The sequence below is a fragment of the Centruroides sculpturatus genome, unplaced genomic scaffold (genome assembly GCF_000671375.1).
Source record: "Centruroides sculpturatus isolate CEXI.00-Female unplaced genomic scaffold, Cexi_2.0 scaffold92, whole genome shotgun sequence".
NCBI classification, from domain to species: domain Eukaryota; kingdom Metazoa; phylum Arthropoda; class Arachnida; order Scorpiones; family Buthidae; genus Centruroides; species Centruroides sculpturatus.
Window position 1 is genome coordinate 982,968 of NW_019384394.1, and position 19,035 is coordinate 1,002,002.

Consider the following 19,035-nt stretch of genomic DNA (forward strand, 5'->3'; position numbering starts at 1 on the left):
TAATTGTGATATTATTCTCATATCTTAAAATATTAATTCACATATTCAAAAAGACATAGCAGATTTACAGTGTAACAATGTCTAATTTTTTTTATCATTAATAAGAACATATTCTTCAGAAATTATGTTAACATGTAAAGAATATTATCATCATTTAAACTAAAATCTTGATTTCTTATATTAATTTCAAATTATAAAATATAGTTTGCAGAATATATAATATGTATATATAATAGTAAATAACATTATGACATTTGCAGCTACATTAATGATAAACTTTTTGTAAAGGTAAAGTTTTTTTTTACCATTTATACAGTAAAACCTTGCTAAGTTGAACTGTATTAACCTGAAACTCATGAGCACAGTATGTAGTATTTTCTGTACAATACAGTCTTAATAACTCAAGTTGTTAGTATTTTTTAACTCAAACCTACTTTCTCATAAACCCTTCGCCTTTTTTATGTATATGATTTTTATTTTCTCATATGTTTTATGTGAATAAAGATGATTAAGATAATTTCCATGTAAGTACAACCTCACATCAACATTCCTTTATTGATAAGTATATTACTGGGTTTTAACAGGGATACAAGAGAATGCAATTGAAAGCATCATAAATTGTGTACAATTTTGTAATCATTTGGTGAACAGATTCTTGAGAAATGGCTTCCTAATAAGAAATCTGCTGCCACAGAAAAATTTGAGAAATTTGATATTATTAACTTATTAAAAGTCAGGATATTTACTCTTTCAGCTTCAGCTTAGTGTAGTTTTACTGTATATTGTATCCTAATTTCTCATTTTTAAAATGATCATTGCTATGCAATCTGAAAATATTTATATCTCATTTTTTACAGAAACTTGTACTTGAAACTTGAAATTTATTAAAACAAATTTAATATGCATAATTTTTAAAATATTTGATTTGTTGTATTGAAATGTTTTTTTTTTTTAGAAACATACAAAATGTCTATTTCATCTGCTCCAGGGAAAAAATCCAATCTTTTACATATTGGTTCAGCAGAACTACTATGTAAAAAATGCTATGAATATTATGGATATCCAGATTGGCTTGGTTACTGTTCTCTGTGTTATAAAGAACTTTATCCACCAAAAATAAAACAAGGAGAGATTAAACAGTCTAGAAAGTAATTAAAATATTTTTATTAATTGTTTATAATCTTATATTAAAATAAATTGATATATCATCATTGAACAGAATATCGAGAAGTGTTAGCGATGCTTCTGAGAGTTCATTGTCATTACGTTTTTCTAAGTTTGAAGAGAAGAAAAAACAGCATTCAGAAAAACGCAGTACAACTATTAAAAGCATCATGAAAAGAGGACACAGTTCAAAAGGTGAGTCAAGTCTTATGAAGATATAACTGATTTTTATAAAATTTTTAGCAGAAAAAAGATCTTGAAATACATATTTGAAGTGCATTGATAGAAAGTGAGCAAGCTTCCTTGGCAGTGACTCAAATTGATAAATTGCTGAAACACATTTTTTAAAGTAATGATTTAAACAAAATTTTGTGTATTAATAGAAGTAATAAAATAGTGTATCATGACTAGTTATGTGCCAGATCGTTAAAAATGTATATCCACGGATACAGATCATTAGTATCTAGATCCGCGGATATGGATCTCAACTTTCATACTTCAGCCGGCACCGGTGCATGTGACCTTGGACCGATAGTTGACGCTTTGCGTTAGTAATGCGACATGTTTTGACTTGCACTGCGCGTGTTTTTGTTTATAGTTTAGTGTGGTACGGGATAGCATAGATTACGTTTGTGTTTTTGGAGAGTATTGAGTTAAATTAAAATAAAAATAATGTAGACAAAAAAGTTTAGTAGTGTAATATGGAAATATTTTACAATAGTAAATGATTTTTGCATGATAAAATTTTTGCAATATGAATGTGCCAAATATGTGATTTTAAGAAATAAAAAGTGATTTGAATTGAAGTTATTAGTATTTTATTGCTACCTATCTTTAAAATTTTATATAAGTAATGAAATTCATTAAGATAAAAGATCCATTAAAAATCCGCTAAAAAAGTAACAGATATGGATATGGATCTATTTTTCCCCTTGGATATCCACGGATACGGATATCCTGCACATCACTAATCATGACAAAGGCCAATTTAAAAATTTGATCTAGAATGAGGGATATCAGGATCAAAGGTTATCCTTATGTTAAGTCTATGGGAAAATTTTGCATTGTAAAAACATAAACAAGCAAGTGCATACTACCTGGCATTTAAAATATGGCAAAGTTCTTGCCAAAATTTTTAATTTAATATTAATGTTTTTTTAATTTTTCTTGAAAAATTGACCATATACACCATAACCTATCTACATTCAGATACTATACCTTACCAATGTTTATTATGTAAGTTAAGAAAGTTTTAGAACAAAGGTAAGAATTCACTGTTTATGCAGAGGGATAAGTCACTTTAATTTAGCACCCTTAATGATAAATTCACTGCACTTCAATCAGGGATGCAAACTGTCACTGCACTTCAATCAGGGATGAAGTTCTCCTAGTTATTTAAGATATTTATGATTTGTGATATTTTTATATATAAATTATGCAAAATTTTTACTATATGTTTTGTATAGAAACATCACCTCAGTCTGTAGGAAAAGAAAGGCAACCAAGTTTTGAAAATCAAGCATACAAAGATTTTTCTGAGTCTATCAGTTTATTCCCTGATGCAAACATTATATTTAAACAAGTTCGTAGTGTTATTGATCAGATTAATAAGAGCAAAGATCATTCAATTGATGAATTATCAGAAATCATTCAAGAATTCTACCAAAATTTATCTGATAGAATGAAAACTCAGTCTGCATTTCATAGTAAGTAATTTTTACAGATTTTGTAAAAAAAAAACTTTTTTTTCTTTTTAAAAAAATGCATTTAATATTTATGTGTAAAGTATATACTTTATACTGTTGACTCTCAATAATTTGATAATAACATAAGAAACAGAGAAAAATTTTTTGGTTATAGAAATTACTATTACTTTAAAAAGATTGTAAATATCACAATGTGAACATATATAGTAATTTAAATATATGCAATTTTTAATGATTTCTCAAATATTAGATATTGTAAACACAGGTTCGAACTATACTATTAATAAAAAAGTCTGTTTTGTTGGCTTTGTGCTTGATTACTTCAAAAGCATTTTGTGTTAGTGTGAGGTCAGCCGATTAGGGGTGAGGTGTTCGACAGCCGAGCGGTTCGTTCTGTTGTGTGGACGCAGATTGACTTCCTGAGACAGGTTTACCATATAACCGTTTATTAAACATAGAAATTTTCCTTACAAATTACTTGTTAGACGAGGTAGCACCCCAAAGCACACGGATAAAGTTCGAAATAAAGTTCGTAAAAGTCGGTTTTCGTCACTAGTGGATGGACGCTGTCGGTGAAACACTCGGTGGGCCCCGGGGCGTTGATTACGGCTTTCGGCGGCTTCTCGCGGACGATCCGACGAATCTGTCGATTGCTAGGAGCACCCAGAGAACGATGCTTCCACGATGTTCCAAAATGTCCTTTTTTTTCTAAGATCTGGAACACGCCCGTCCAGGAGACGACACACTACGTATCCAAACACCAAGAACCAAAAACCAAAAACCAAGCCCCTTCGTCTCTTGAGTCGCACAAATTTATAGATTTTTTTACAGCAGTCGCCTCTCCATTGGTCTCTCATTGTCACCTGGTGACAATTCGAAACCTAATGGAGGGCGCGGGAGAGGTTAACATAGCGACTGAATATGATCCTCTCTCTCTCGTCGCGTTTTCCTCAAATTTCTCCGTTTCCATTGTTTAACTAATTTTCCGAAAAAAACCAATTGCATTGTTCAATCGAGACACCTAATCCGTTTCCTTATCGTCTGAAAAGGAGCTCTTTATTTTCGATCAAACCCATTATTCGGACCTCTCAGTCGACCCCTGTTCGGGTCCTCACATTAGATGATTTCTATGAAACCCACAAAAGCTCAAGAATTTTTCAGGCCCACACTATATGTAATAATTAGAATATTAGAGATAATAAGAATATAAGAGAGTGCTTGCTGCTATGAAGGATTTTATTTGAATCCAGCTAGATTTTTAGAAATTATCATAGATGATTTGGCCCAGATATTGATATAGATTGGCAGAGATGATTGGCCCAGACTCCTCATCATTTGGACACCTCATATTGGCTTAGCTGAATCCATGGTCCAAGATCTTATAATTTAGGAAAAACTGTACTATATTTACTGTGTGATGTGTATAAGTTTTGAATTTTTTTACATTTAAAATCTGGTTACTTGAAATTTTTGAAGGCTTGACACAAACTATTATCTCAGAGCCAAAGGAAATATGTCACTTATGAGTGAACAGCAACAGAATATTCACAAAGTTTTCAATGGCTTCTCTGAAACTGAATATTGGAAATGAGTGACTCTACTAGATTTTTATGGAAAGTTTCAAAATGGCTAAATTAAGCTACAATTCATATAAATGTAACACAAATAGCCTCAAAATTTATACATCACTTATTCTATATCTGTCTAAACTTCTCCTATTGTTAAGTGCAAATGCATTTAGATTGTTTTATACTAATAAAATCTTTTTCAGAATGCAAGCTTTACCCTTCACATGGCCAATATCATCAATTAAACCACATACAAAATTAGGTTTGCACTAAAGTCACCAGAACCACTATATATGAAAATAACTCAAAAACCCATTTGGGCTATATATAATATGGCTATGCAATTAATTAAATGCTAAATTTGTCTAGAGGTAGTTATGCTGTAATCTCATACTAGATTTAATAATTATAATAAATTTAATTTAATTTAGAACCACTATATTTTGAGTTACAGAAATATGCTTTCAAAATTATTTTAGTTTATTGAGATACAGAATGCATTGAAGTTCTAAGAGCTATAATGGAATGAAACTAAAATCTGACATAACAATAGATTCAACTTATTGAAATTTAATTGTGATTTTATTAATTGTAACTGAGTTTTAATTTTTTAAATTGAACCTTTTCATGTAGAAAAAACTCCTGAGGAATTAGAACAGTTAATGGATCATTGTGAAAAGTATCTTATGACTCGGTTATATAAAACTGTATTTGGACAAATATCATCAGAAGATGAAGATAAAGATTTGGCTTTACAAGGAAGAATTAGAAGTTTGAATTGGGTAACTGCACAACATCTAGAAACTGACATTAATGAAAAACATCCTGAAGTTAGAGATCTTATTGATAAGGCAATAACAGGTAAAATTTATATTCTTTCACTTAAAATTGAAGTGGCTATCTTAACAAATTTACATTAAATTTAATAGATATTATTGAAATGGATTCAAAGAAAATACCAAAAGAGAAGCTTATTTGTATTGTACAGTGCAGTAAGAACATTTTTGCTGTACTTAGAGTGTGTCGTGGAACACCTGCTAGTGCTGATGAATTTTTACCGGCACTAGTGTATATAGTCTTAAAAGCAAATCCACCTCGTTTACAATCTAATATTAAATATATTACAAGATTTAGTAATCCTAGCCGACTGATGAGTGGGGAAGATGGATATTATTTTACTAATTTGGTATTTATGATTGATAAAAAGTTTAAATTATAATAATGTATGTTTTGGAAATTGATTTTTATATTGTTTATTTTTTAGTGTTGTGCTGTTGCATTCATTGAGAATTTGACTGCTGAATCATTAAATTTGAGTAAAGAAGAATTTGATAGGTATATGTCAGGTGAAGCAGTACCACCAGGATCTTCTAATCAAAATCCTGCACTATGTGAAGGCCTCAGGGTGATTTATCAAAATCTCACAGATTTATCTGATCTCCGCTTGCGCCAAGAAAAACTGGAGGATGATATCTTATCACTACAAGAAGATTTAGAAAAACTAATGGTTAGTATAACTGTGATTTATAATTGTTATATTTGTCACTAATTATGAGCTAATTTTCCTGAACTTACAATTAATAAGTCTGTGGCTGGAAATTCTTACTGGATGAGCATAATTAAAGTATTCCCATTCAATGTTGTTTAGAGAGATCTTTAGCATTTCAAATACAACCAAATTTAATATAAGGATATTCCAGGACATGTGGAAGATATTTCTATAAAAAGAAATATCAGTATTAAAACTCATCACTGACATTTTTGGACTGAAATTTGAAAAAATTGTAGACCTATAAATTCCCACTGTTGTCTGTCTGTTTTTCCTTAATCTCAAAAACAAAGTTAGATAGATGAAAGTTGAGACCAAGTATGAAAAGCTTATGGGCAGGAGGTCTCAATTAACTATATACGAACTTCCAGTTTGTGCCAGAAGTCATGTTATTTCAATTCAAAAATATTTCTCTGAAAGGAGTTAGATGACTGGCATGATTCTATTGCTAACAGGAAAAGTATGATATACAAGAGCAAGACACAACTAATTTGTGGTGGACAGCATATAATTTAAATTAAATTAAATTGACGTTGTGATGATGTCACAATAAATAATTGCTTGTTGCTTTTTGTATCTTAATATGTATGAATTTTGCTTTTGGAGACACTTAAAAAAAGTGCAATTTATTGAGAACATGTTGCAAATTTGGCAGCTTTGAAAGATTAATTACAGTTGGCTTTGAACACTGTTTGTTGCCTTCAAGTTTTACACTTTCAGAATGAAGAACACATTGAGCACTATCTCTATATAGCATGAATTTCACATACAGATAAAATGTTTGTTGCTTCAGTGCCAAAGTGGTTAGTTTTGATACTATATTTTTTATTTTGTATGACAATGTCTTGCATGTCTTGGAGTGTCATGATACCAAACTTGGTTGCATTTGGACTACTAAATATATCTCTTAGACTGCATTAAATAAAGGTACTTTAATTACCTTTCAATTCAATTACAAATGCCAACAAACTGCCAGATTATTTGTTGGGGTGTAACAATTCATTTTCATTTGATTTGGCATTTGTAATTGAATTAAGTTAACATATGTTATTAATTATGATTGCCCAGTATAAGTAAAATAAAAATCAAATTTGCAGATAAAAATATTTATCTATTTATAAAATTAATGAAATTTGAGGCATTACATCTCATCTTTAGATCCTTTAATTACGTTGTCGGATAAATTCCTAAATAGCATTTGTAAGTTAATTGAAAGTCTGAAGCAGAAAAGTAGCATCTCAAAAATGTTTCTTTATTTTTTTTTATCAAATCTAGAGTAAGAAGATTGCTCCAAAAGTAGCACCTCAAATTTTTTTGTTGGGAAAATATTTCAGCTAGGGAAATAAAATTTGTCTATAGCTTCAATCAAGATATATATATATATATATAAAATCTCCATATTCCACAGATAATCTTTATCTACCCTTTAACAAGACACTATATTTTTTTTGTAAAAGTTGCTATCAGTCTGATTGAACTGTTTTCATTTTATTATTGTTACAGAAATGTTGCTTTCAGAATATGTTCTTCATTAGAGTAAAGATAAAATCCAATAAATGAAAATCCAATAAAACTAGATCAGGACTGATTCACTTTCTGTTACCTTTCATTACTTTAGTACAAAGTTATCTGGACCTTGACTTCTTTTTCATTAATGTATCTGATGTGTTAATATGACTCATATTGACATGTTCTATCTATAAATGTTGACGAATATTAAGTAATACAATATTCCCACTATTCAGGAACTGTCACATGTTTAGTCCATGCATCAATATTATCGTTATTTCAACAGCCAAATTTGGCATCATTAGATAGACAGAAGTGAAACTATCAAGATTATAAGTAGCCTCAAATACATTCTTGATAGTCACATCTTATTTACATATTTTTTCCCTGCCAGAAAAAAGTTTGGTGCATTACTTTGAAGTAACCTCATATCAGACATTTGAAAATAATATATGCAGTGGGTGATTGGTTAACGAACATAATCTGTTCCAAGACTTTGTTTGCTATCCGAATTGTTCATTAACTGATTATTGATTTACCATAGTGTGAGGGAAGAACAGACCCACAATAAAGTGTTATTTTAAATTTTAATTATTGGGAAATTCAATCATCTAAATTCCAGAGTTTTATCAAGTTAGGCTAAAAGCCATAAAAATTATTTTCCATGGAGTTGGTTCCTTGTTGATCCAGCTAGTCAGTGATGTGTCACCTGGAACTATCAATAAAGTGTCCACATTGGATGCCAGACTCTTAACAACCGCCTGACCTCATGGGAAAAACCCAAGAGGAAGAACAAGGGAGAACGAAAAAAAACCACCCAAAGTCAGTCCACTTAAGTTGTCCTCCGGGATTTATACCGAGACCAAGACTCCTGGATTAATACCATGCCTCTTTAAGGATATCATCCCCACTTCAGTGCCTTCACACCTCCGGGCTCCTGTTAACAGACAAGACCTAGAACTATTTTTGAGCAAACATTCCATCGGCAGTGTCATCTGACCACTTATCTTTGACCCAAAAGAAAGGTATTTATCAACCCGCGATTCATTTGTAAACTCTCTCTTTTGAACAGCCTAGTATAATTAGGGGCTATGCCAGAAATCGAATATATCTGTATTTTCTTTTGTTATAATTAAAATTGTTATTTATTTGTTACTATGGAGTCCGAGTGAGTCACTTCCTCGTCTCTCTCCTCATCTCTACTCCGAATCTAACCGCTCACCCGCTACCGCTCGCATGACGTAAAGTCGCGGTTTCCAAGTCCTGCAAGACTCGGTGGTGTCACATCCTGATGTGGTGTCAAAGAGACACCAACCCTACAGTCACAATAGGTTTTAATGGGAATTTAATTAATTTGTTCTGGAGACACCCAAAAATGAAAAATATATATTATACTTTCTTACTGTTTATTTATATGTAATAATAAAAACATTACATACATACATACACAGTTTTGCATTTTTATTAGTCATGTTTTTTCCGTTTGAAAGGGTTAAAGAATCTGTCTAATGTTGATTGCTTTTCTCTCTTATTCAGGATTTTTCGTAAGTAATTAATAGCATTGCAATTGTAGAAATCTCCAAGCCTCAACCTGGTTTGGATGCCATTCTAAGACCGTTGTTCTGACATCCTCCCACTTCTTCAAAGGATCTTTAATAACAGATATCGACATTAATTCTCTTTTTCAGAAGAAAACATATCTCGCCAAGTTTCTTGGTGTTCTTCATTCAAGAGTTCTTGTTCTTCTGTTGTCAGATCCATTTCAGGTTCCATTAAGAGCTCTTCGATGTTCTTTATTTCTCAGATGTGATTTTTGTTACTCCTTTAGCTTCTTGAGTCTTCTTGATTATACAGTATCTTTCTTAGATAAGATTGACTGCAGCCTACTATAGACCTGTTCAAGCCATACTGACCAGCAACAACAGACATCAGACATCTGCTCACTCTCTACCTTTGCTATTATACTCTCATCTTTTGAAAAAAAAAAACGACGCTAAACTTAACGAGTGCCTACCCGACAGTTTTGCGAATATATAAAAGAATTGTTTTGTCAGAAAAATAAAAGGCTGGAATTACAAGGGAGAGTTTCAAAGTTCGGAGGAATACTATCTGATCGGTATATACCGGCTTGTGTGTCGATGTCGACATCTCCCACACTCCGAAAAGTTTTGAATTGTTGTCCAAAGACAAGGGAAGACCAATTAGTATTCATTATCTTACGTCGCTTCTTCTTGTATTTGTTCTGTGGGGTGTTTGTTGTCTGAACATAAAAATCTTTTGCGAAAATGTTTGTTATCCAATCTGTTCATTAACCGATCACCCACTGTATATGTTCTATATTACAGTGGTACCTCAGGTTATGAACGCCCCAGCATACGAAATTTTCAGGATACGACATGAAATTCGAACATATTTTTGCTCCACGATACGAACAAAAACTCACCATACAACGTTACATTAGTTTGCATTTTTCATTTGTTTTTCTTACTACAGTTATTTTTTTAATGTATTACTTGGCTTTAATTTGAGTATGTTTTTCGCGTTGGAACGAATTATTTGATTTTACATGTAATCATATGGGAAAAGATGATCCACCTTACGACATTTTCATGATACGATCTCAGTTTCGGAACGGATTAATTTCGTATCCTGAGGTACCACTGTATGTAAATTATATATTATAAATTTTTTAAAAAGAAATCCATTTTTACAAGTGTGTTAAAAAGTTTTTAAATAAATTTTTTGAAATATGGGTTATTTTTATGCTGAATTATATTATTGTATTTTTGTGCATATAACTTCCAGAAAATTGCTAGAACAAAAACAAAACCTTCACAATAACCCATCCGAACATATGGTAGGGTGAATTATTATAAAGGTTTATTTTTGTGAGGGGAAAAAATCTTGACTGAAATTATACACGAATTTTATTTCCCTGGCTGAATATTTCCCCAAGAAAAAAAATTTGAGGTGCTACTTTTGGAGAAATCTTTTTACTCTAGATTTGATAAAAAATAAAGAAATGTATTTGAGATGCTACTTTTCTGCTGTTTTTATATGTTACTTTTTATAAGTAACATATGATTTTTATCTGTAATATTGAAGCATGAACTTATTTCATAAAACAAAGCATCCTGTAATAATAGATGTGAAAAAATTATTTCTTCACTTAGTTTTGTGAAATGTTTAGTAAAAAAGTTCTCATCGTAATTTCATTTCTTCATTATATATAAACAATCTAAAATATTAGTTTACATATTGAAAAATCAGGCTATTAAAAATATATTATCAATTTGTATTTAACATTTTGATGTTTATTTGTTTAATATTTTTTTATTGTATAATTTTTACTGAATTTAATGCTTAATATGCTTAATTGCTTAATTTTTACTGAATTTATGCTCTTCATAATAGATAACCAAGGTCCACAAATTTTATAAGTAAGCACAAATATTTTAGAGTGAATATGTAGAAAGATTATTATATAAAATAATTTTAATTGATATAATGCAATCATGGCTTTCAAATTATCTTCAAATCAAAAAATTTTTTAATGTTTTTTTAAATTTAAATTTATAAATATTTATGAGTATAGGTATGATTCTCATTAATTTAGACCGAAAGTAAGCATATTAATTTATCCTCATATTATTCAAAATAAATTACAAAAAACAGCAAATAAAAATATTTAAAATTACAATGGAATAAGTTCTCTGGATGCACTTTTAACTTTACATTAGGCATACATTTTCTTTTTAAAGAATAGATGCTTGGATTACTATTGTAATCCAAACATCTATTCTATTGTATTTCTTAAATTCATGATAATTTAAGAAATAGAAAATAAAAACTTATTAAAAAATGTATACATGTAACTTATGTATGTTCTGTAATTGTAAACAGAAATACTTTTGTATTTTTTGATTATTAGAAATAGAAAAATAATGAAACAAAATTTGTTAGTTTGATTTATCATTTCACTTTTATTTCAAGCAATTGTTACAAGCTGTATTCAAATGCTCATTACAAACCTATCTTCATGTTTATTACATTTTTTTTCTTGTTAATTTATTGTGAATTTACCACATTCATAACACTGACCTAAAATGCCATGTTGTTTTCCATGAATAATGTTTTGAGGTTCTTCAATTACCAATAAAAGTGTTCCCCTTCTTTGTATTTTGAATGAAATATTTGAGATAGAAATCTTTTCAGAATCAAGGTTTTGTTAGTTATATTTTCTATAAAATCTTGTTTCTTTATACTTTCCTCTTTATGATTAGCTCTGTAGATGCACAGTACATTGATGCCAGCAATGTTCAGCATGTTATAAATAATTAAAAACAATCAAAAAAATTAAAAATAATGTTAAAAGATAGGTCATTGACCTCTTAACAGCTAGTGTGGGAGACAAGTATATAGCCTCCACAAGGAAAAAAGTATATAAATAAAGAATAGTGATGGATTATATATCTAATACATGAACGTTACGGAAGCGAGTTAAAAAATGTTTTAAAATGAATATCTTAAATGGAGTTACATGTTATATGAGAAATTTGTTTAATCTTAGTTTCAGCAGAACCATCAAATTGTATACACTTCTGACAGTCCAAAAAAATATTTGGTTAATCTTTTGACTAGACATTAAATGTAGAAACTTTTTATTAAAAGTAGCTAATTAGACTACTATCTTGTGCTAATATTAATTATTTAGAATAATATTAAAGAAAAGATTGATCTAGAGCAGAACAAACACCTGCATCTTCTGCTTATGTACAGATGCATATTATGAGTTGTGTCATTTAGACCTCTGTTCAATCATCAAACTTCTAAACCTCTTAATTTGGATTATATTATTAAACAGGCTAATTACTGGTAATAAATCTGCATGATAAAGAGCTTGAGATGCTCAAAATTATCAAACATCCATTTTTTATCTTACATTTAAAAATTTTAAAAAGCAAATGAAAAAGAATGACATAAAAAGTTAGTAACTAAGATAATTTCTAAAGTACAGTACAAGTAATTGAGTAACATTCTTCAAAAAATAACAGAAGGCTTGTGCCCTGACACACTTGAATCTGCCTTGAGCAGCATCCATATTTTCAAAATTCTGATATTCCAATGTTTCTGTTGTAATTTAAAAGATTAAATATTTCGTTATATACTTTTTGTGAAAACTATATTAATGTATGTGGATATAAAACATTATTTGAAATTTAGTATAAATTATAAAGAGAATTGGAAATTCACAGAATATAAAAATCCCAAATGTAATAAAGATGTTATGAATGGATTAATTTCAGACTCAAACTAAAATATTGATGCAACTCTCAGAGATCGTATTTATAGAAGAAATTAATAGTATAAATAGTATTGGACAGAAGATTAATATGAAGATTTCTGAACAATACTCTGATGTTAAATTAGAGAAGCTAATGCAGAAATTAATTATTACAAAAATGAATGTTATAGAATTGAAGAAAGTAATATTGAATGTGGTAAGTTAATTTTGATTAAACTTTTTCAGAAAAATAAAGGATGTGACTGACAATATAAATATTCTGAATAGTCAGTTGAAATCTTGTAATAAATATTTAGTATAATTACAAAATGAGAATTTGAAATGAATAAGAAATATAATAAATTAAAAACAGTTAAATGTATTAGAACAAAAGGGATGTGATACTATAAAGATATAAATGATATTTTTCTATGATTGAAAAAATTACAAACATAATTGAATATTTAAAGTGACCCAAAGAGGATAGGGAAATAATCATTGAAATTAGAATTGAATCACCTAAACTTGCCCACTAGTTTTCTGATTTCTTATGATTGAACTCATCTATTTATGGTTTCATTTATACTTTTAGTATTTCTGTCAGAAAATATATATTAAAAAGAATATCAGATATGAGTTTAAAATGCATTAAATGTATGAATTAAAAAAATATGAAATGAAAATATTCAATGTAATGTTTATATATTAAAATCATCAATGCTAAAAAATATTTTAGAAAATAAAAATATATAATTCACATCNTAGCTCGAGAGCAGGGTTGTTCCAAGCCTTTCTAAAAGGGTACTAAAAAGAGTATTAGATAACAAAAAATGGTATTAAGTTTTCTTTAAAAAATCGACTAGTGACGTGAGATAGTATTTTTTTAAATCGATATTAATATCGATAATACGACATACGTACAGTACTTTCAGAATCAATACATTATGTCAAAATGATCTATTCACTAATGCAGGCATTACTTTGACCGTAAACTGCTGAATGTATGTATATATTATAGTTACTGATAATTCATCCAGTTAAACAAACAAAAAAAATGTAAAAAAACTAATTAAGGAAACCAACAGTAAAAAATCTCTGAGAAATGTTTTTGGTATCAATTTTCACTAGCTTCAACTCTTGAAAAGAATGCAAAATACAAGTAGTGTTTTATACAGATAACCCCCATATAACACGGCACTTCTGTAGCACAGATTCACTCTAACACAGTTCGAGAATTGGGAACATCCCCCGTATAACACAGTTCTTTTATAGCACGGGTTCACTCTAACACGGTTCGGGAATTGGGTAAAACCCTTGTACAACATAAAATGTAATAAAGGGTGCATTCTTTTATATCTCCGCATAACTCCACACAAGCATTCTAATTGTTTTCATGGCTACTTTGAATGCTCTTTCAACAAATAATCTGTTTAATGGTTAAATTATACAATTGGGACCCTTCTTTTGCCTCTAAAAGCTCATTTTAGAATTATAGATTCCTCCACGCAATACTATCGATAGTGTGGGCACTGCATCTTTCTTTCACCGTCATTCCTAAATGCCTACAAACAGCAGCACATTCCTGTTGCATAGCGACCACTATTAACAAACGCACCCACAAACTGTTACCAGTTGATGATGCTCATGCTGAGATCATCATATAAAATGAATAATCCTCTGGTAAAATATTTACTTAAATAATAAATAAGTATTTAACATTTGAAAAAAAATGAATAATAAATCCGATTTAAATAAGGATTTAACAACATGTTTTTTAATTTTTGGAACCTAACCCCTCCTTTTGCACTAGTTCTTTGTTTCGTATAACACGGCAATTTTTTGGAACGTAACTCCCATGTTATATGGGGGTTACCTGTATTTCTTTTATTTAAAGCATTCAATGTTTTTGAAAGATGGAAAAATAGAACACCATTTATATTCTGTCTTCTTTTCAAAAGAGCCTGCTGGCAAATTAAAAACTGAAGATATTTCTCAAAGATAATTTATTGTTGGTTTCCTTAATTAGTTTTTTTTTTTTTGTTTAATAATAATTTTTGGTACCAAGATAAATGAAATTTCTGAATTCATCCAGTGTTGTTTGCCTGCTGGATTTTATAGTACCATCTTTAATAACATTAACAACAACATATACTTGTAGTTGAAGTAAGAAATAAAGTAATTTAAACTTTATTTTTATTATTAAGAGCAAAAAATGGCTAAAATAATTCATATTTAACATTTACAGATTAGTTAGCTACATAAAGTATTACAAGTTAATATCACTGAAACTTTAATAAAATTGAAAATTTTTTGTACAGTATACCACATCTCAGAAAGGCTTTTTGAATCATGGTAGAATTCAGCTTGCCTGCTGTCCTCTGAGACAGGCAGGATCTCTTTGAGACATAATATAGAAGAAAAACTTGATTCTATTAAATGTGAGGGAAGATCAAAACAAATTAAGACTGATTTTTCTCTCACATGCAGGCAGCCCCTCTGGAGCATAGCAAGAATAGTCTTTTTCAGAATTCTCCATGGAATTCAATCCATTTTTGCCAGTCCTGAAAGATGTGTAGTATATCCATCCTTTGATATGTTCTTTAGAATTGCTTCTGATGCTTTGACACTCTTGTGGACAGGAAGTGGATTGTTTGTAACTTTAACTGTAGTATTGGGAATAAGAAAAAGTAACAGTATACCGAATTTGGGATATACAGTGGATATAGGATGCGTATGATTTTCTTGGACAAAAATTCAGTTCAGCAATTAGCCACATTAGCAATAGGGAAACTGGAACATTTCCAATAGATATGATCCAACAGTATGTATAGAACTAACAGATAATACTATTTGGTGACTTGTATGAGATAGACTATCCTTACCCATCAAAGAAAATGATGACTATTACCTCACCAGTTGATAGAGCAAATCTTGTCTTCTGTGGAGTAGAAAACGTTCATAATTTCCATACTATATTGACTTGTCAAAATTGAAATGATATAGCCAAGTTTCATGTACAGTAACAACCGATTGCAGAAATGCCTTATCCAAATTGGCAACCAGATGGTGCCACTCTAGCGAAATTCTATCTGAATATATTTTTGCATCTACTGAGCAGAAAATTCAGAGTAAAACATTGAAACCATGTCAGGCTTTTCTTGCTGCCTTCTCTTCATGACCTTGCTTACTCAAGGCCATGCAGAGAATGTAGCAAGAGAAGCATAACATGGTTTCACCACTCCTTTCTTCTTTGCGTCTGTCCACTTTCCCTTTGAGTATTTTAACCAGACAAAAAGTCTTTGTACTGATCTTGAGATGTTCTACAGTTTTATAATTTAAATTATGCTATTATCAGTGATAGGAACAGAGATAAGATTTGCTCCAGTATGAAGAGGATTAGGAGTACTTTACAAGTCTGTCAAGAACTGATATGTGACCTGGAGTAGAATGGACTCTTTTTACCCTTCAGCATGTTCCTTGTTTTTGTTTAAATATATGAAATATTTAAAATGTTTCTTTACTAATAAAAAGTATTTTAGTCATTTTTATTATTGTTTTATGTAGAAACAATAAAAACTTTTATTGTTGTTTCTATATTGTGATTATTTATATATATATTTACAGTCCTTGGCCATTTTAACTAATTTTTGTATTAATTGAAATATTTTTTAAATAATAAAAATTAGTTATTAAGATTTTATTTTTTGTTTGTAAAAAAAACCCCAGTTTGTATGGGTATGGGTATATTTCATGGTATAGATAATATACTTTTAAATTATTTATATTATAATTTTATTAATACATTTCAGAAAAGTGTAAGTGAAGAAGTGCAGGCCGTCATTAATCGAACTGCCTACATTCGACAGCCATACAAAATTCCTTCAAATATTGATATTCGTCTGGTACCATCAGCAGTTAGACATAGAGTTGAAAGAGAAGTAGAGATGCAAGAATTAATTAGTCTGGAAGACTTATCACATAAGAGTGTAGAAAATAAAGTGTTTCAAAAACTAGCAGATTATCAGAATAGTCAAGAAATTACAAAACTTTCCAGTCAAGATAACGACAGTATTGCAAGTGATAATTTGGAAACTGTTGAAGTGCCAACTGTTATTGAATGCATTCAAAATGCATCTTCATCACAGCAAGGGTTTCCTCTCGATCCTCTTTCACCAGAGCCAGCATCTAGTACCGAAAATCTTCATCTCCCTCCTCCATTACAACCAATTATTCTCTCTAGTCCACAAGGAAGTGAGTCTCAAAATAAAGACATTCCTTAATTTTTATTAGTACAACTCTCTGTTATTTAACTATTATTTATTAAAGAACAATTGTTTGCATTCAAATTTTAATTCATAAATTTATAAAAGAATGTTTTGTATAGATGTATCAAAATATTCAAATTAAGTTTAAAAAAAAAATTAAAAATGAGTTAAAATGGAAACATTCCAATTATTCTTAAGTGACATCTGTTGATTCCTGCAATTCTTACTCAGATGACAACAGTATTTGCACATTTTGGAATTTTTTTCTTTTATATAAGTGCAATCATTTTAATTGATGCAAAGCACTCAATGGTGTCATGATAAAATATACTATATCATCAATCATCAAAAATAATTAAATAATTTAAAAATTTTTATCTGCTGATTTAAATATTTGTGATATTACAGTATTGTTTATTTTTTAGTGTAAATACTGGAATCGTGTTATTATTGTGAGAAAATCATAATTGTAGTTTCTATAATTAAAAAGTTATTTTTTAAACATTTGATTCAGTCAATGTCAATTTAAAAATATATAATTAAAATCTGGATTTTTTTTCATCTATTTTGTTTGTAATCTTTATTTTAAAAATAGTTGATTTTTATTAATGTGTATATACATAAATATAACTGAAAACACAATATTCTGGAGATATCAAAACAAAACTTTTTCACTGTTCTAGCTGAAATGATTAGATTTAATACAATCATATCCATGATATTGAATTGAATTTGAGGGATCAAATAATTTCAACTTCTTAATTATAAAATACGAGATAAAATGTAAATTGTACGAAAGTATTTATTTATTTAGCTCATTATGCTTTATATTTTTGGGGAAAATGCTTATACTTTTTTGATGAGACTAATACAGTAGTCTGTTATATTGCACTTTTTTTTGTCTCCAAATTTTAAAACCACTCAAATCAATAAATTTTAAAATATTGATTGGCATTGAATTTCTTTTTGCAACGAAATGTGGTATTTTATTCTTGCTATTGTCCTTGTGCGATATTCCAAGCACAATATAATGAGGGGGTACTGTATTGTATTCATATATACTTGTGTAATATTGATTGTATAAGCTTATTAAGACAAAAACTTACTCAGAGGTTTGGGCTAGAAGGGAAGGGATAAGAGAAAAACAAGATTAAAGTAAGAAGGAAACATCAAGGGTAACCTGGCTAGGTAAAGAAACGACAGGAACAAAATGCACACGAGCAGACAAAGTTTTACAATGTGGCAGTAAATAACTAAATATACATGGTTCTTTTATTCCCATGCAGGGTATCAACGAAAATTCCAAACAGAAAAAAAAACAGTTCACTCCATATCAAAACAGATAACCTGACAATTGGAAACAGCAGCATGTCTGTTTCCACATGGAGTTAGCTGTTTCTTCTCCTGTTGGGATTTTTTCACTTCTCTTGCAAGGAACTGAGAAACTTGAAAGTATATTTTAAACATTATTATTATGTTGGGTTTAGTGGGTAATACTCGGTTTAAACCGGTGGCTGTGTACTATGCCGGATGAAAGTCAAGGCATAGCAACCAAAACAAAACTAAAATTAAATGTGTGTGTCAGTGTCTGTATTAAGGAATTTCCTAACAATATGGCATGTATTCAATATAGTGGCCTTCTGTAGTGTGATGTATGTATTTCTACTCAATTGTAATGTTCCCAGGCTTTTGTGTAGTGTGTGTGGTATCACACCTGTACAGGAGAGAACAACAGGTACAATAAGCACCCTATCCATCCTCCACAGATGCCTTATTTCCTGGGCGAGTTCTGTGTACTTGCTAATTTTTTCAGTGCATGTGTTTTGTACATTGTGAGTGTTTGGAATGGCTATGTCTATAATGTATGTGATTTTATTGTGTTTGTCAATGAGTGTGATGTCTGGTCTGTTGTGGTAAATTGTTTTATCTGTGATTATGGCTCTGTCGTAATACATTTTGTGCGTGTTATTTTCCAATACTGTCTGTGGAA

General features: G+C 29.9%; 1 protein-coding gene across 2 annotated transcripts in view; it reads left to right on the forward strand.

Moving 5' to 3' along the window:
• LOC111618331 (rab5 GDP/GTP exchange factor-like) overlaps positions 1 to 17,547 on the forward strand; it is a 32,120-nt gene extending 14,573 nt beyond the window's left edge. Inside the window, exons 2-9 of one of the 2 annotated variants that reach the window (XM_023359828.1) lie at positions 956 to 1,148; positions 1,220 to 1,359; positions 2,631 to 2,870; positions 5,072 to 5,299; positions 5,368 to 5,624; positions 5,703 to 5,945; positions 12,803 to 12,997; positions 16,590 to 17,547. In XM_023359828.1, coding sequence (XP_023215596.1) covers positions 967 to 1,148; positions 1,220 to 1,359; positions 2,631 to 2,870; positions 5,072 to 5,299; positions 5,368 to 5,624; positions 5,703 to 5,945; positions 12,803 to 12,997; positions 16,590 to 17,060 — 1,956 coding nt within the window. In that variant the 5' untranslated portion in view covers positions 956 to 966 and the 3' untranslated portion in view covers positions 17,061 to 17,547. The remainder of the gene's footprint in view (positions 1 to 955; positions 1,149 to 1,219; positions 1,360 to 2,630; positions 2,871 to 5,071; positions 5,300 to 5,367; positions 5,625 to 5,702; positions 5,946 to 12,802; positions 12,998 to 16,589) is intronic. The other variant, XM_023359829.1, reaches the window with a different exon arrangement.
• The last annotated feature ends 1,488 nt before the right edge of the window (positions 17,548 to 19,035 follow it).